General features: G+C 43.4%; 1 protein-coding gene and 1 long non-coding RNA gene across 2 annotated transcripts in view; one reads left to right on the forward strand and one right to left on the reverse strand.

The window, feature by feature from the left end:
* Positions 1–19,242, reverse strand: part of LOC127050884 (uncharacterized) — a 66,104-nt gene extending 46,862 nt beyond the window's left edge. The window contains exon 1 of the long non-coding RNA XR_007774347.1: positions 19,207–19,242. This is a non-coding gene — a long non-coding RNA (uncharacterized LOC127050884). The remainder of the gene's footprint in view (positions 1–19,206) is intronic.
* The window catches only part of COL4A1 (collagen type IV alpha 1 chain), a 224,624-nt gene that overhangs the window by 57,208 nt on the left and 147,817 nt on the right, over positions 1–19,599 (forward strand). Inside the window, exon 2 of the mRNA XM_050946956.1 lies at positions 17,841–17,891. Coding sequence (XP_050802913.1) covers positions 17,841–17,891 — 51 coding nt within the window. The remainder of the gene's footprint in view (positions 1–17,840; positions 17,892–19,599) is intronic.

Here is a 19,599-nt window from a genome sequence, read left to right on the forward strand (position 1 = left end):
TAGCCCTCTTGGTACTCTTGGGAAAGGAGGAAAGGGGATATTGGGGTCATGTGTCCCCAAAGTATCTGGCGATCTTTAAGCAGTAAGAATGTTCCCATCACCATAATAATCTGGAAAAATAAACACAAAATTAATGGTTGTATTAAACTTGTCATTAAAAGATCATACTGTGCCATACTCCTTGATTCTGCAGCTATGTAAAAGGGTCCACTCACCACAAGTGTACCTCCCTGTGGCTGTGTCTGGGAATTAGATCTTGTCCTGTCACCCACCCTCTTCTGTCAGTTGCTCAGGAGGTATGTGTGGTCCTTCTCTCCATGACTCAGGGTGTTCCTGCTTTGTGACTCAGCCCTCCGGCTAAATCACTATATAGTTTCCCCCTTTCAGAATAACAAAGGCTCACTGGACAAGCTGTCTGATGCTGTTTCAGCCAGTCTTATGTTCCAGGTCTCCAGAGTCTGTGTCACTTTCCCAGTGGCTGGTACAGGAATCCAGCCTTGCCCTCTACTCGAGGTTCCAGGTCAGGGATCTGATCACCAGCAACCTAAGTTCCCTCTAAGCTGCACGGCCGTGCAGCAGGCTGTCAACGACCATGCAGGCACCCAGTGGGGAAAGGCGCCTGTCCCCAGCCCTGGGCTGTTGCAGCAAGAGAGGGCTGGGAGGAGTCCACTCTCCCTGCCACAACCCCGGAGCAGCCTGCACCCCAAACCCCTCATCCTCAGCCCTATCCCAGAGCCCACACCCTCAGCCGGAGCCCTCACCCCCATGCAATCCAACGCTCTGCCCCAGACCTGAGCTCCCTCCCACACTCCGAACCCCTCGGCCCCACCCCTGTGACACATCACCTCCCTATTGGTGCACATAACAAAATTCATTCCACACGTGGAAAAAATTAGAGGGAACATTGCTAGCAACCCAGGTCTGCTCAGTCTCAGACCCTGTTATTGTTTTCCTGGGCTCCTTCCTACCCCACCTCTCTGTCTCTGGAGATTCCTCAACTCCCTATGGCCACTTCATCTTTCTTGGCCTCTTGCCAGACTCCCTGGTCCAGAGCACAAACCCACAGCTTACTCTCCCCCTGGATCTCCTCCATGTCACTGGCCAACTCTCTTTCCCTCTACACAGTAACTACATACTTCTTCCCCGTAGCCTCTTCCTCGTTCCCTTCTGGGTGCCTCATCTAAAATTAATTGGCCTCTTCTGGCCCACATTAACCCTCTCACAGCTTGTGTGGCATGGACACCCCATCCCAAGCTGCCTTTAAAAGAAAAACGAATTTAATTCTATTTTCTATTCTTATCTCTGTTCTTCTTTCTCTATTTCTCAGAAGATTACCTTCTTCAACTTTCACCTCCTTACTAAGAGAAGGCTCATGTAAAATGGTGGGATTTATATTGTGCTCTGAAAACACTGCATGGTTTAAAACAGAGGGCATATAATTCTTGCAGGATTGAACCCTAAAATAGCCACGTGTTATTCCATAAGGGATCATAAAGATTAGGAACTGGCCCTTGGTAATATATCCAGTGTTAAGCAGGGTGCCTCCAAAATGTTCAGCTCATCATGCAGCAGTTACAGTATACTAATCTGGACATGAAGAAAAATGAAACAAAGTCATTCACTTTCTCAGGCAAGAGGGATAGGCATCATCTCTTGGCTAAGTTGAGTTGAGTTTGAAACACTGTGAGAAAGAAAAATTCCAGATGCATGCTGACTGGCATGTGGACAAAAGCCAGTGGGACTTTTGTAATCGCCCCCCACCCCCCTTTTGCAGGTGCTAGAGATATGCATGTAATAAACCCTTTGTGTGACCCCCTCCACCCCCCCCCCCCAACCAACCAATTCACATTTTGTTCTAGGTTTATAACCTAGTTTTGCAAATGCAAATCAGACAGAGTTAAATTTAGGAAATGATGCTTCTAGTGTGGTCTGTTTGCTACTAAAGAAATTTGAAGTGCAGGTGTTTGCAATCAGTAGTTTGGAACAATGATTTTAATGTTCTGTTGTGTTATTTTATTAAGATTTGTATAGTAGCAGTGATAGTATTTCACAGGGTCAACCTGTTTGTAGGTACTTTGAGCTGTGCATAAGGAAAGTAGACTTATAAAATTAAAATTAGTCATTTAGTAGATTTTGGCTGGCTGTGAAGTAATCTAAACACACTGCTTCCCTTTTAAGTCCAATGTTTGACAAAGATGTTGAAAAGTTGTGGTTGCTACTATGTTGATGGAATACCTTGCACTTCCTGGTCAGAATGTATAAACTGTTGATTAACAGTTTTAGAGAATTTTGTTTAGTTTACTGGGCAGCCAAGGTACGTAGCTGGAATGCCTGGTATTACAGAAGAAATAGCCTTGCCTCCTGCATTGCGGTGCAAAGAAGCATTAACAATTCTTTCATCTGTTTTGAAGCACAGTTGTTACTGTTTGTATGTGCATTTTTAATTAAATCATCAATTTTTTTAAAGAGAGCTTCTGATTTATTGTAGAAGGAAAATAGGACTATGAACAAGATACTGTATTGTCTTTCTTAATGAAGAAATCTTTTAAACAGTTTTATTGATTTCTGTATCTGAAAATCACTTGCAAAAACAAATAGACTGTTAGTATTTTTATAAAAGCTTTTAGGGGTAAATTCTATAGTCCATGTACAGGCAAAACTCCTGTTGAGGTCAGTGAGAGTATCTTTTGAGTAAGGGCTGTAGATTTTGATATTTAAGGTCAAATCAGAAGACACAAAATGCGCTCCATGTGGCTGGGCTTCCTTCTGGGGATCTCTGCACTCCATGAGCATTGCTGCAGTCTCAAGAACGCATTAGCTTTCTCAGTTAGGGATTGTCTATCCTGACATGATTTTAAGCACAACAGTCCTTTCCTATATTTAACTGCATTCCTACATTGTGGTTAGTTTCTGCCATATCTTGGTCCAGGACCAAATGGCGTCCCAGACAAGGAGCGTCTTTGGCACCCCCTCCTCTATTTGTTACACTTTTGAATACCTTATTCTTATTTAAAAATAACAACTAAAAAGCTTATGCCCAAATAAATCTGTTAGTCTTTAAGATGCCACCGGACTCCTCGTTTTTTTTGTGGATACAGACTAACAGAGCTACCCTTCTGATACTTATTTTTATTTGCATTTGTAGCCCACTTCATGACTTTGATGCACAATTTGCATGCATGATTTATCCCTGTCATATAAGACCATACATCTGCATGCTAGGATCTGTAAATCTCTATTTATTCATGCCATATAGAATCAAATAAAAAAATTTGTTTCCTCTAAGCTTACAGAAACTTTTATATTGTTGCATAGCTATGGGTTCGATAGGATATCTCTGATGTCTCAGTGTCTGGTATCTCATTAAATATGTCCTTTATTAGTCACGGCTTACACTCTTCAAGTCTTAAAACACAGGTACACTTTCACAATAACACAATAAAACAAGGTTCACAATATCACAACTGGGCTCTCACTTCAGTTCATTTTTATATCTCACTGACTGATGGCAACACACCACTCCTTATATACTCATGAGGGTATACATGCTAGGAGGTTTGAGGAAAATGTAGTTCTCAGAAAGTCTGGAAGATTCCATGAGATTCTACAAAGGTCCAAGACATTCTAGGAGGTTAGTGAAAAATGAATCCACATATGGAATAACAAACATTTTACTTCAAACATTCTATTTTCCCTTCTGTCAGTAACAAAAAAAACAGCACCTTGAACCCAGCGCCCCCATAAGCCCATTAGCCTGCCCCTAAATCCAGCCCTGAGCACAGGTTTCCATTAAGTTTACTCCCTCCTTGTTTGCCACAGGATAGGTCTTCACATAACTTTACAGCGGTCAGCCAGGAGAATTCTCTTGCCAATCAGCATATTTAGCCTCTGTGACTGATAGCCAAGAGGAAACCCTCTATTTCAGAGCTCAGCTTGGGATCCCATGTACCATTTTTAATTTATTCCCTCCCTGTTTACTAATATTGATCAGCCAAGTAAGGAAAACCCTTGCTCCTGCCCTATGTATAAGGATGTAAGCTGAATATAGCGATTGGGTGGGGCAGAATGGAGACCACACGCCATGGGTGGAAATATATTTGTGGAATAGAAAGCACCATTCAAGGTTGAGTTGTCAATAATGCTTGAAGATCCAGCAGCCACACAAGTTGCCTGAGTGCTGTGCAGAGCCTTGAGCCACCAAGACAGAATACAAAAAGATCTTTGTTATTTTTCTTTGTGGATGGGATTATGGTACAAAACAACTGAATACTTAACACTTAGAACAGTAGCTATGTGTTCAGGAACTGTAAACCATTGCGATAAAAAAACCTACACAGTAGGAAGTGGGATGCTTTTTGGATGCTAGGGGAGATTTTGTCTGGTTGAGACACAGTCCTACAGAATTATGCAGAAGTGTTCAGAAATAGCCACTCATTTTGGATGCCTCAAATTTTGGGTGCTCCACTTGAGACACCTTGGTCTGTTTTTCCATAGCACAGAATACCCACAGCTTCAATGGATTTCAAATGAAGTTGTGGGTCCTTGGTACACCTGAAAACCAGGGTCAGCATGGAGAAGTATCAGAGGGGTAGCTGTGTTAGCCTGGATCTATAAAAAGCAATAATGAGTCCTGTGGCACCTTATAGACTAACAGAAGTATTGGAACATAAGCTTTCGTGGGTGAATACCCACTTCATGCATCTGACGAAGTGAGTATTCACCCACGAAAGCTTATGCTCAAATACTTCTGTTAGTCTATCAGGTGCCACAGGACTCAGGGGCAGCATGCTTCAGGTTAGGTAACAAAAGCTAGAAGCTAGGAGTAGCTTCTGAGGTGTCTATCATCTACTAATGAAAAGGAGGATTTAAGATATTCACACTGATTATCATGGGTGTTGTGCACATGAATCCCTGTATAGATACTGTGTGCAGTAGGGCCTGGAAATAGCCTCAGACTCAAATTATAAGTTTCAAGGATTTTGATTAATCTTTTTCATAAAAAACTGGAGTCTAACATTTATATCTCCCATTACTGCATGTTCATAGTTGCTATTAATACACAGAAGCATACAGAGATGGCAGAATATTCTGCTTCATGTAGCAGGAAAAGAACAGTTTGCTTTGGACTTTCCAAGAAACTGAAACACATTGTGGGTGGCAGCAAGACTATTACAGAGTCAGTAGTTTCGCAGTAGAATTGTCTGTATATTGAAAATGGTTTGTTTAGGCTAGAAAGAGGAGAACTACAAGTCTTGGATTAAGGTCTCAACCTCTCACCTTTGCTAACCTGGCCAAGTTTGCATCTGTGCAAAGAGGAAAGATATAGAATACAATGGGAAATACAAAACAAACAAACAATGATTAAATCTGATTTAACAGTTTCCTTAAATTACAAAGGGATATGTGTCTTTTCAAAGGCATTTGAGAAAATGCTTTGAAGTAAATGTAAGAAAAATCTAAGAAAGTCCAAGAGAAGACACGCAATAGTGGTGTGGGTGAGTTTTATTTTCTCTTTAAACTTACGTGAACGCTGGACCTGTGAAGAACTGAGCTGAGACAACCATGAGCTTTGAACAGGAGTCATGCGACAGCAACTTTCAGTTATTGCTGACTAGAGCAGAATTTAAAACAGTGACCTAGAGGTAAAAGCACTATTACCCATAACCAGTCTCCAGGTCAAAGCAGTTCCCCAGACAGCAGTAATTAACATCCATCCACAGTTAGCGGGGAAAACAGGCTAGGAGATGAATGAAAATGAGTTGCCAAGTTATTTTATGGAGTGGAGGGGCAAGAACAGGAGAAAGGGTCAATATATGTATGAAAATAAAAAAACAAAAAGTTCCATTCCCTCACAGTTATTTATTGCCCCTATAGACTTCTCAAATCTATAATTTTAAGAAGTGAGAACTGTGCTCAAACTTTTTTTTTAATTTACCTCCAGCCTTTCTTCAATTGGCAGTACTGTGAAGTGAAGGTAGGGCATAAATCCTCATTCCTCAACCATTCTGAGCTCTGAAGTTGAAATTTACCTGTGCTGCAAAAAGCCCAGGTAAATGGGTTTTGTATGGGGCACTAAGTAGGGTTGAAAGGGGGATTGAATTTCCACTCTCAGTATCTGAGTAGATCACAGCCACTGCTATTTCACCCCTTCACCTGGAATAACAGCCTTTGTTGTTCCTCAACCTCACACAGACTATCAGGGACAACATGCGTAGTTGTGGATCACATGGTCCCCTTCCAAGCCTCTCATTTTCTTGACAATAAGAGATGTGCAGATCCACTCCCATCCTACTCATACACAGCTAGTCTATCGCTGCTGCATTTGTGTATGTAAAATGGCTTTCTAAAAAACCCTTCTGTTCCATGGATCAACTCCACCCAGAAGAAGCATCTGATATGAGTTTCACAATTCAATTCTAACTGGGAAATGCTATTAATAGATAAAAAACCTTGATCTTTAGAGTTCACTTGGGGCTAGCCCAGACTAGGATAAAAGGTGTAATTTTTAAAAGTGTTAGCAAACACATTTTAACAAACATGTTTGAAATCCCTGATGTAGAAAGGGCAAGTCATTCCTTCTAGAGCAGTGGTTTTCAAAAAAATTTTCTGGGAACCTAGTTGAAGAAAATTGATGCCCATGACCCAACAGAACTGGGGATGAGGGGTTTGGGAGGGGACTCTGGGCTGGAGTAGGGGGTTGGGGTGCAGGAGGGGGTCCAAGCTCTGGGTACAGGCTCTTGGGTGCGGCCAGGAATGGGGGGGTTGGGGTGCAGGAAGGGGTTCCAGATTGGGGGGAGACCTCAGGGCTGGGGCAAGTGATTGGGGTGCTGACTTACCTCTGGTGGCTCCCGGTCAGCGACGCAACAGGGATGCAAAGACAGGCTTCCCGCCTGTCCTGGCACCATGGACCAAGCTGCGCCCTGGAAGCAGCCAGCAGCAGGTCTGGCTCCTGTGTGGAGGTGCATGACTCTTCCGGCCAATGCGAGTGCGGAGCTGGTGGTCGGCGTGGGGGCAGCCTGCCTAGAAGCCGAACCCACTGCTGGCCACTTCCGGGGCGCAGCACGGTCTCAGAAAAGATAGGCACTAGCCTGCCTTAGCTGGGCAGCACCGCTGGTGGGACTTTTAACATCCTGGTTGGTGGTGCTGACCAGAGCAAGGCGACCCAGTGCCTGACATGCCGCAACCCAATACTGGGTTGCGACCCACAGTATGAAAAACACTGTTCTAGAGTTCATCTCAACCAGCTAACATGATAAAATAAAAGTTGCCCAGTCTACATTAGTATTTTAAAATGTGTTTAAAACTTGTTAAATACACTTTTTAAAAATAACACCTTTTTATCCTAGTCTAGAGAAATTGGGGACTCAAAAGTGTGGCCCACCTTGATCATCTCCAATAGCTGATTTCCTGTCTCTCTAAATTACAGATTCCTCTGTGCACATGCACTGTGTTGGGATATAGAAATGAAGCTTCTCTGCTTGCATGTTCATCTGAAAAATGGTGACTGTCTTGTGCCAGTATGGTTAACAGTTTCCAAAATCTAAAGTAAATACAAATAATCCTAGAAATATTGAACTTTGGATTTTTCCATAATATCAAGCTGTTATTCCTTTTTGTGTTGCTCTATATGGTTAAGACTCTGAAGTACAAGGTTTAACAACTTCATAAAAAGATAATGGGAAATCAAATCAGTTACAAAAAGAACTCAATTATAGGATTTAATTTGAGTATCCCAGTAATCTCCTCCACTGTTATTTTGCCATCATATGTGGTGTATGAGAGAACAGTTCAGTTAATTTCAATAGAGTTATATCTACAAGGTAAAGACTAGACTAGTAATACTGCCAGGGAGCTATTTTGACATTTTTAAATAGAGCAGGGAATGTAAAAGGAATTCAGAAGATAAGTATGCTTCATTGGCAGCACCTCCATATTTCCCTATTTGGTGGGATGTGAAACACAGACAACTATGGACCTGATTCTGTTGTCACTTAGATGGGAGTTCTATCTTTGTAAGTGTGGGTAGAACTGAATGCACTTGCCTGCATCTGATCTTGTCCTCCTTCCCCCACAGGGCAGACTCATACACACAAAAAGCCTGGAAATGAAACATAAAATTGCCCTTTCTCTAACAAATAATCCTTGGTACACCAGAGATCTCACAACTGTGCATGATTTCAGGCTACAGTATCTGCTGTAAATAGCCTTGACTCTAAATTCTCTTGCCTTTGCCAGTTTAAAGGGATACTGTCAGAATAAAATTCACATAAAATAATCCCTGATCAGCGTTACTGATAGCTAGAGCAGTGTGAAACTAGGAGGCTCTGGTTCACAGGAGTTCATGAAATTCTTTGCTTTAGTCTGAGAATTTGTGATGCCATAGTTTTCTTCTGAGTTTAAGTTTCTAATAAATCATCAAACCTAATGCCAAGTTTTGCCTAGTTTCAAGATTAAAAAAAAAAGAGGGAGGGACCCATCGAGTTGCATGTAGTTCTCTCACCAAACCATGATTCAACGCCTCAGTCTAATGTGTATGGAAAACTGTAATTTGATAATGGGTGGGTGGTGAGCTGAGATTTTTCTGATTACTGTTAGAATTATTACACCACTATGAATAGTGCACACAGCTCATATATGCAAAAATATGCTATCTTTACTGTTATCCTACTGTCACCCACTTGCCTGCATGCCTATTTACTTCACCCACTTATATCTCATATTTAAATTGGAGTAGGAAGTGTGATTTATTATGGATGGGATTTTCATTGACTTCAATGAGAACAGAGTTAAACCAATGCTAAATACTTCTTAAAATTCCACCATATCTTTGTACAGCACCTAGTTCAATGGGGTCCTGACCAGGTTGAGGCTTTCAAGAGCTACTGTAATGCAAATAGTGATGGTTGGGATAATTGCTCAAAGCTCTGCCTAGATTCACTGAAAGGTTTGTGAATCTTAGCAGGCCAAAATTTCAAGTGTGTAATGAAACAAGGGCAAGTGTCACCTGTTTTTATGCTTTGTTATGAAAGTTTGGTTTAGTTCTCCCACCACCACCTGACTACGCAAGTAAAAACAATTTAAAAATGGAATTAACTTTTCTCCATTTCTGCTCTTTATTTACACAGATTTAAGATAAAATATTAATGCTATCAGTAAACTAGAAGAAATATGATTTGAATGACATGCAACCAGCAAGTTGTGCACTTAGCTAATCTATATAACTACGTGTTCCTACCACTGCTAACCTCATCCCAGTTCCTTTTTGTGTTTTGTATTAAATTAGATTACAAGCTGTTTGGGGCAGGGACTGTCTTTCACTATGTGTTTGTACAGCACATAGCACAATGTGGCCCTGAACTAACTAGCCAGCAAGCAGGTTGGCTGATGTTGACACACAACCTCTACTGGAAGAAACAGTACTATAAATACTACCTGTAATGATTACTCTTGAAATTGTTTACTTCTGTAGTATAGGTGATTGTCTAGATACTGATTCCACCTTTGTGTCTACCTGTGGAAATTTGTATAAATTGTGCATTTTAGGGCTGGCAATAGTCTCTACGTTAAGCTGTTTTTTAATCTGACTATAATATACTCGTTCTCAAAAAACGCTTATGAGCAGAACCAAATTGCGTTTGCTATGGCTGATCCCCCCCAAAGTGCCAGGAAAATGGCTTTAAATGGGAAGATTAAGCAAAGTGTACAAGTTCTTTGTAGTTGAGGATCTGAAACAGATGTATCGGGAGCTAGTTTATGGAGCACAATTTATTGGAGACATTTGCTGCACCAACTTTTTTGAGCCTTCTCAGCTGCGTCTATGATAGAGAATGGTGTTGCTAAGATTTTGTACATCTTTCAGTAAAATGAGAGATTCGGTCAAGGAGGTCATGTGGAATTATGATACTTTAAGGACATTGTGTTAATTGCCTAATATATGGATTGCATTCATCCATGCAATATACTTCATCTGTACATAGCATTTTCATCTGTAAAAGAGTGGATAATAGAATAGTGGATAATATTTTTAATAAATTCTCAGTAAAATTGGTAGATTACTTAGATGATTTACAAATATGATTCATTGCAGAACAGTCACAGACTGCAACGCAGTGGAAATACTTATCCAAAATGATGCAATATATATATTGTTATAGTAAACCTCTCTTTCTGGGTTTATAAGTATTTTGTGACTAGTGTGTAACAGTAAGGAATAAGATGAAACAAGTAGTATCAAATATTATATAACATTTCCTGATGCGCTAAGCTGGGTAGAAGCTGCAATTTCATATGAAGACGACTGATGAATCCTCATACAATTTATGATGGCCTGTGTTGTGTTTGGCCAAGCCAGAGCACCAAATTGTGGCTGACTCTTACATGGGAAAACAGCAAAGACCAGCAAGGAGCCTTCCTTCCTGCTTCCGACCCCCAACTTGGGCTTCCTGCACAAGCACCATTCACAGTTAGTCCTGGCATAGGAAAGCATTGACTGCACCTCAGTGCAGTCCCAGGAGTGCACATCACTTCGAAGAGGAGGAGTAGGAGTTGGGATAGAACTTTGTCCCCTCACATGCCTGTCAGTATTGTCCATTTCAAACATTCAAAAACCAAGACACGCACTTCTCCCTCCTCTGCCCCTGTGGCAGGTCATGAGGTTGGCTTAAAGATTTCCTGGGGAGTGAAGTTGCCCACATGAGATGAGGCCATCTCACTTTAAAAATTCAGCCTTAAAAACATACACAGAAATGGAGGCTTCTCAATTCACTGTTTGCAGGCTCTTCCACTTACCATCTCCTGTCTCTTTGAGAGTGAAGAGCTGCTGTTGACCTCAGTCAACAGGAGAGGCAGCTTTCCACTCACATTATCCTGCTACACCTCCCCAGAGTCTCTTGTCTCCCACCTATCCTCCACATTCCTCCCTCCCCCATTTCTCCTCAGCCTCCAGCTATGTCTACACTTACAGCAGGATGTATTGTACATACACTGCATGCCCCCCAGCATGGTTATAAATAGCAGCATAGCTAGTGAGGCACTGCTTAGGCAAGTAAAGACACACCTGAACCTTGTGGCTATGTATACTACACAGTGCTCTACATGCCAAAGCAGCCGCCTGCATCTACAGTCCCGCTGCCTCCTTGCTTCCAGACCCTTTCCTGGCTCCAAGGAAAAGCTCCAACACCAGGGAGAGGCTCTGGCAGGGGAGAGGCAACAAGGAGCTGTCAGAGTCTTTCCCCTGTGCCTCCCCTGCCTGAGTCTTGCACTGCCATGTGTAGGTACACGCAGCAGTGTGGATGCAACCTGCTTTTCACTGCAGATGGTAGCTACTTGTACCCTACACACCATTGCCAGCATAGGTAAGGCCTGTAGGCAGTAGCAGATTGCCAACGGGGCCCATGCCCAGGGGCCCTGGCCAACTGGGGGACTCTGGCCCCCGTGCTCTGACACCGCTCCGCAGAACAGTACTGAGTAGGCAGAGCAGGGGAATCCCCCAGTGGCTCCTGACCCATCACTGGCGGAAGCTGTGGGGCAGCAGGGGAAGGCCCCAGCACCCTCCACCTGTCCCAGGCAGAAGCTGCTAGGCAGCAAGGGAAGCCTCCAGCACTCCCTCTGACCCAGACAGAAGCCCTGGGGCGATAGGGGAAGCCCCTGCACCCAACCCCACTCTCTGGTAAAAGCACCAGGCAGGTGGAGCAGGAGAAGCCCCAGTGCCCTAACTCTGGTCCTTCACAGAAGTGTGGGGTATTATGGAGGAAACCCCAACACCTGGACTCCTGCTGCTGCCCTGGGACTGGAGGAGCTCTCACTCTCTGCCGTGGCCTCGAGGCCACAGTGTGGGGACAGAACTCTCTGGTCTTGGGACTGCAGTACAGGGGGGAGAGAGGAGCAAAAGAAGTTGTGGAATGGAGGGGGGAACCCTGGGTTGAATGGAAGTAGGCTCTGGGAAAGGGGCAAAAATGGGGTGGGGCTGTGGGCAGGGCCGCAGGTGGAAGGGGTGGAATGGGGGTGGGGCTGCAGTCAGAATGAGTAGGGTGGGGCCCCCCACTTGCTTTGGCCCAGGGCCCCAGGAAATGTTAATCAGCTTCTGCGTGTAGGGTACATTCTACCTCTCTGCCACATCCTATTTCTTCCCTTCTGTACCATTCAGTCTCTTTCTGCTTGCCACATTCTCCTTTAGCCCCCGCAGTTCACATACTGCTCACTATATTTTCAGGCTCCTCAGGAGTTTCCTATTCAGTTTCCTCAGTGATGAGCTGCCAAAATATTAACAACAGATTCCCTCCTCCTCACCTCACAAGGGGGTCGTGCCCCATCCAACTCCCCATGTTCCTTGACTGCCCCTTGCTGCCCCATCCAACCCCTCCTCTCATTCTTGATGGCCCCCCGGGATCCCTGCCCCATCCAACCACCCCTTCTCTCTGTCCCTGACTGCCCCCACCACCTCTTCCAACCCCTGCTTCTTCCTGACTGCCCCCCAGGACCCTTACCCCATTCAATCCCCCTGTTCCCTGCCCTCTGACTTCCCCGACCCCTATCCACCCCCCCTACAACCCACCAAATACCCCCTCCCTGCCTCCTGCCCCCTTACCACACTGCCTGGGGCCCAACTCGCCGGGCTGGGCTGGGTCGGAGCCGCTTGGCCAGCACCAGCCCGAGCCAGGGGTGCTTGGCCGGGACTGGGCTGGGGCACTCAGCCGGGGCCAGGAGGAGCCGGACTGGGCCGTGTGATTCGCAGGAAGCAGGGAAGAGGGAGGAGAAGGAGGGCGGAGCATTCAGGGGAGAGGGGAAGGTGAGCTGGGGCCGGGGGCTGGGTGGACAGCTGCCCGAGCTTTTGTTAAATTTAAAAGCTTTTTTAGAACTGGTTGTCCTGGAACAACTGGTTCTAAAAAGGCTTCTAAATTTAACAACTGGTTCCTGCAAACCGGTTGGAGCTCACCACTGAGTTTCCTAGCATATTACCCTCCCTCCTGCCCCAACAGTCCCATCTTTGCATCTCCACATACCCCATCCCCAACCTATCCCTCCCATTCTCCCTGAGAACACCCTGGCTTCAATGCCACTGACATGGTAGGTGGTGTCCATCTTTGCCAGGGTTCCTCAAGTTAAGGTTGGATAAAAACAAAACTTTTTCAGAATTCCCAGTCTTTCAAAGTGCCTGGGTCCACTCACCGCTAGGGCACCTCCTTCTGGCTGCTCTGGGGATTTGCTCCTTCTATGTCTAACACCATCTTCTGGTGCTTGTTCACACACCCTGCCACCAGCCAGGTCACTATAGTCCTCCCTTAGCAGAATCCTATCAGCTGACTTACCCAGGCAACCTTCAGCTCCATTGCCCAGTCTGTTTCACTTGCCCAGTGTCAGGTAGGGGAAACCCCCATGCCCACCCTGTACTCAGGGTTCCAGTCCAGTGATACCTCTCCCAGGGAGGGATAGCTCAGTGGTTTGAGCATTGGCCTACTAAACCTAGCGTTGTGAGTTCAATCCTTGCGGGGGCCACTTGGGGATTGGTCTCACTTTGAGTAGTGGATTGGACTAGATGATCTCCTGAGGTCCCTTCCAACCCTAATGATCTATGACTGCAGACTACATCCCCTTTTAACTTCCAACTTTCTGGCTTTATTCCACTCCGAGTGATCCTTCTCATTGAGTTACCTCATCAATCAGTCTCTCAAGCCCTGTCTCTCCCTCAGGTGCAGCCTATTAAGTTAATTAATCTAACTTAACTTGTTCTACCTTGTGTGGGGGAGAAGACCCCTCACAGTCCCAAATATCATAAGACCTGCTACCAGCACAGCCAGCTAGCAGGCTGCATAAGCTTACACAGTCCAGTTCACTCTAGTCTGCTCAGGAAGGAACTGTGCCTCCCTGAATTACAATACCTCACTGAATTTCTGGTGAAGTGCTACACTTTGGCCCAGAATACAGCATACTGCAGGCAACAGAACCTTTTATTATAGACCTATATCAGGAATTCTCAAACCGTGGGTTGGGACCCTAAAGTGGATTGCAACCTTCTTTTAATGGTGTTAGACTTGTTGGAACCCAGGGCTGAAGCTGAAGCCTGAGCCCCACATTCCAGGGTTTAAGCCCTGAGTGGCGGCGCTCAGATTACAGGCCCCCTGCCTGGAGTTGAATCCCTTGGACTTTGGCTTTGTCCCTTGCCCAGGGTGGTGAGGCTCAGGGTTTGGCTCCCCTGCCCAGGGCAGCAGGACTCAGGTGGACTCAGGCTTTGGTTCTCTCTCCTGGGGTCATGTAGTAATTTTTGTTATCAGGAGGAGGTCGTGGTGCAATGAAGTTTGAGAATCCCATCCTATATATATAAGCAGAGGTCTGAATTAAATGCAAACCTTGTTTGCTAGAAGCGTATAGAAGGCTCTCCCCGCTTCCCCCCGGGCAGGGCCAAACACAGAACTGTGCAAATCAAAGGACCAAAGCTAGCAGAAACCTTGCTGTCCTTACAGAATGCAGAGATCAGCTGAAATAATTGAACTATATTATACTGTATATTTCAGAAAGATAAAATTTGCCTCTGGAAGCTTTTTATAGGCTGATCTGCGAATGCCCAGTAATTGCGCTTAGTATAAGTCCTTAAGAAACTTTTAATGAGAAATATTTACTGTTCACAATTCTCCAGTTCCCCTAACTATATTTCTGTGTTAAATATTTTAAATTTTTAAAAAATCTTTAAAAATCAGTTAAATAACAATTTAACAGGAAAGGTGGTTTATTTTCAGGAACACACAAACGTATCTCAAACCATAAATCTTTTCTTTTAGCCATTCTGATTTTAAAAATAACTCATTTTTTTTAAAGTTATTATTTTCTAAACCTGGGCATGTAAAATATTAGACCATAGCAACATTTAAAGATTAACTTGAAAACAGATGTTTATAATGAATCAGATGCACTTTAACTTTAATCACATTACCAGGTGCTATCAAAACATGCTTCTGAGTCAAAGGGATATGTTGATCTTACTGATAACATTCTAAATGATGCTGGATAAGGAAGTATGACTTGTAGCCATGCATCCTCCACAGTGATCTCAGCAGTTCTGACAAACTAAACGGGGTCAAGTAAGGTCAGTACTTGAAATGGGAGAGCTAGTGGGGTTTTTTGCTGGGTGGAGGGGGAGTGCGGAGAGGGGGAAGAGAGATCAGGTGCTTTGGCCAGTAATGTTGGTACTTCAGGAGACACTTTTTTCTCTTTGATTAAACCAATTCCCTGCCGAGCATGAGCTGTTAAAATTACTGAACCCAATTTTCTCCCTGCAGTATATGTTTTACTTTCATTGAACTCAGTGTTGATTTTCTTGTCTTCATTTCTAATATAATAGAGTAGTGGAATGCTGAAATATCGTTATTAAGAGAAACACTTTGGGTTTTGCTTGAATACGGCAGGGGCGGAGGGGAGAGGGGAAGAAGGTTGTCAGAGAAAAGAACAAACTCAATGGGTTAAAAAAAACACCAAAAAACTTCAGCATTACAAAAACTGGCAGGTAGATTGAAATTACCACTAAGTGTTCCATGTGAGTAAGTGAATCTTAAATCTGTTTAATTTTTAAATGGACATATTTACCTAGGGAAAATATTGCTCTGCTATTTAACTTCGATGAGTAGCAATGTCTGTTTGGCCCCACTGGTGGATTACATGCTTTAGTTTTAGTTCCCCATCAATGCTGAGAACTTGGAAGGGAGTGGAATCAGGGTAGGTTTGGCGTGAGAGAGTTGGGCAGTATTCTGGGAATGCAGGCAGGAGATGTGCCCTCCATAACTGCCGCTGAGAACAGCTCCATGTTTCTTTAGCTTAGGATCCGGGTGGGTCAGTGTTTCTGCAATAACATACATTCAGTGATGGCTCTTCCCATGCACCAAAGACATAGCAACTTCAGAGGCTATTACAGCCACAGAACCATTCCTCTGGTGCTTCACAACCAGCAATGGCAAAGGGGAAAAGACTCATTGGTATGCTCTGCCTGCATTCAATTGCTTTGGTGACACAATGCAGCCATAATCCTTTAACTAGCAGCCTGAGTGCAACAGCATATCTGGTTTACCCCTTCTCTTAGACACCACCATGCTAGTTTGACCTTGCATTGTGAAGAGGATTTGGCCCTTAATGATTATGTCCTAGAAATTGTATGCATTTAGTTACCACTGACTCAGACAAAAGCATCTCCCAACCCATATTCTCCAGCTCATGGCTCATGTAAACAAACGAAAGAATTAGTAGAAACTATCTATGTGAAATTCTTCTACTCAAGCATCTGTGATCTCAAAGCACATCCTTATTTCCCTCTTCTGGGGATGGGGAGATGACACTTTTTCACGGTGTATTTTATAAGGTTTGTTTCATGTAATGTCCTGACTAGCTAAGTCAATAATGCTGCTCAGCTTTCTTTCCTCAGATGGGATATAATGAGAAGGAATTCCCACCTGCCAGCTCTCCGGGGTTTCCCCTCTCAGGAACTCATATGCCTTAGCTAGAATCTGTCAGAATACACTTTGAAGCCTGGAGTTTCTATGGGAGCATTAACTGGCTGCTTCTCAGCATTCCCTGAACTTTTGGTAAAGATGGTAGTGGTTTGTCCAGTGTAGAAAACCCAGCGCAATTGTTCGGTCCTAAAGAGTTTTCATATCAAGCTCTGAAGGGCTTGTATAGCCTGTCAAAGTGTTACATTTCTTTGCTTTAAAGTTTATCTTTAAAATATTTTAAGGTTGATACATATTTTTACTAATTTTTTGCTTATATTAATGCCATCAATGCAATCAACATGCTTTTAATAAATTGAGACTACTTCATATTTTAGAGATTGAGTTAAATGGTGGAGAGGCTATAAAAAAACATGGGACAATGAAAACAGCATAAAAGTAGTAAATATAAGAAACAGGCTTGGAATCTGTGGAGTTAGTCACTGCTATGCCAATAAATATTGGCAGTTGTTTCCTTTTCCAGTATGTGAAATTAAGAACAGCTTACTGTCTTGGAGGCTATTGTTCAGATTTAACTTCATAAAATATATAAACAAGTTCATCTGGAGATAACTTACTATGGTGATGAGAACAATGTTTTAGTTTCCTGTTAAAAATATTATAAACCATTATAATACTGTTAATGACACTGTTATATTTTTCAGGGAACTAATATTAGTAAGCCTAATGGACAGTAGTTTACTGTACAGGCACAAAAATGCTCTGCCTTTCTAAAAGCATTAAACATTCTGTAAATGTGCCATTTTCCCTGTTAGTAGTAGAAAATTAACCATTAAAAAAACTTAGTTACACAATCCCTTCATTCTCAAACTAAGGGGACACATTTACAGAGAGTGCCAGCCATTTATTAACAAGATCATAGATTACAGATCAGGCTCTAAAACTAGACTGTCCTTTTTCTTTAACATTATTAAACTTTTGAATGTCCTGAACACAGACAGTGATAAGTCCGAGCGTCCTTATGTAGTTCTAAAATGAGATCTTCATTTTACCAGATGCGCAGTGAGCATACATCCTGTTAGAAGTCAGCCACTTTTAAATGGCATGCCAAGAAATAAAGATTCAAAGCTAACAAATAGTTTTTTGGTAAAAGCTGAAACAATTGGTTTGCACGAAAGTGGACTTTTATCTACTATCTTAAGCAAAATAACATGGAGAAAATGAAAAGAAACGTAAATACTAACCTAATATTGCTGCATCACTGGAGTTAATTGCTCAGTGTTTTGTGTTGTGTTTTGGGCAGCTGTATTTTTAATATGTATGACGTCCGCACTTCTTAGTCAACTATTCGTTATGTATTGCAATTGTCACCAAATGCAAGACTTTAATTCCTTTTTCTTTAATTTACAGGCTTGTTCTGGCTGTGGAAAATGTGACTGCAGTGGAGTAAAAGGGCAAAAAGTGAGTATCTGTCTAATTTTCTCACTTATATTGGCAACACCATAGAAATTATTGGAAGGCAAATGAGATGCAGTTAGAGATGGGTCCACAGCCAATTGCTTAGTGTGTAGGTCTACAGCTTCTTAGGCCCAAACTGTGGTAGTGTCAGGCCTGTATGGCACAGAGTTTGGATCTGTTAAGGGAAATTGTGGAAATGAAACTTTTAAAAAATGGGGATTACTAAATATTAATTTTTAAATATATTAGCACAAGATTTTTAGCACAACTGACACTCAAATACATACTTCCACAAGTATGACCTATTGTTAGGGAACCAGATTCTTATAAAACATGTAGGAGTTCTATATAGATCAGGGTTCGGCAAGCTTTGGCACATGGCCCATCAGGGTAATCTGCTGGCGGGCCACGAGACATTTTGTTTACATTGACTGTCTGCAGGCACGCCCCCACCCCCGAAGCTCCTAGTAGCCGCAGTTCACCGTTCCCGGCCCATGGGAGCTGTGGGAACCAGCAGCCAGCATGGGGGCCCCCGGAGCTGCAGGCAGCAAGGGTATCCCACAGCCCCCAGCTGCTGCAGGCAACCCCTAGCCCCTACACAACTGCCCCACTTCAGGTGGTGTGGGGACCCGCAGAGCCCCATTTTGTCACAGATATTTTTAGTAAAAGTCACGGCCGGGTCACGGCCTCCGTGAATTTTTCTTTTTTGCCCATGGCCTGTGTCATGGTATAATTTCCCACTCTGAACCTTAGCGTCCAAAAGATGGGGTACCAGCATGAATTCCTCTAAGCTCAATTACCAGCTTAGTACTTGTAGCGCTGCCACCAACCAGGAATTCCAGTGCCTGGTACACTCTGGTCCCCCCAAAACCTTGCCCGGGGGTCCCAAGACCCAGTCCTCTGGATCTTAACACAAGGAAAGTAAACCCTTTCCCTCACCGTTGCCTCTCCCAGGCTTCCCCTCCCCGGATTACCCTGGAAGATTACTGTGATTCAAACTCCTTGAATCTTAACACAGAGAGGAAAATTCACCTTCCCCCCTCCTTCTCTCTCCTCCTCCCAGACTCTCCCTGAGAGAGAAAGTAATCCTAACACAGAGAGAAAATTAACCTTTCTCTCCCCCATCCCTCCTTTCTCCCCACCAATTCCCTGGTGAATCCAGACCCAGTCCCCTGGGATCTCACACCAGAATTAAAAAAACAATCAGGTTCTTAAACAAGAAAAGCTTTTAATTAAAGAAGAAAAACAGTAAAATTATCTTTGTAAATTTAAGATGGAATATGTTACAGGGTCTTTCAGCTATAGACACTGGGAATACCCTCCCAGCCTAAGTATACAAGTACAAATTAAAATCTTTTCAGCAAAATACCAATTTGAACTCCTTTCAGCCAAATACACATTTTCAAATAAAGAAAACAAACATAAGCCTAACTCGCCTTATCTACCTAGTACTTACTATTCTGAGCACATAAGAGCCTGTATCAGAGAGATTGGAGAGAAACCTGGTTGCACGTCTGGTCGCTCTCAGAACCCAGAGAGAACAACAACCAAAATCTAACAGCACACACAAAAACTTCCCTCCTTCAAGCTTTGAAAGTATCCTGTCCCCTGATTGGTCCTCTGGTCAGGTGACAGCCAGGCTCACTGATCTTGTTAACCCTTTACAGGCAAAAGGGATAAGAAGTACTTCTGTTCTATTAACTCTTACTTA

Source organism: Gopherus flavomarginatus, chromosome 1 (assembly GCF_025201925.1).
Source record: "Gopherus flavomarginatus isolate rGopFla2 chromosome 1, rGopFla2.mat.asm, whole genome shotgun sequence".
Taxonomy (NCBI): Eukaryota; Metazoa; Chordata; order Testudines; family Testudinidae; genus Gopherus; species Gopherus flavomarginatus.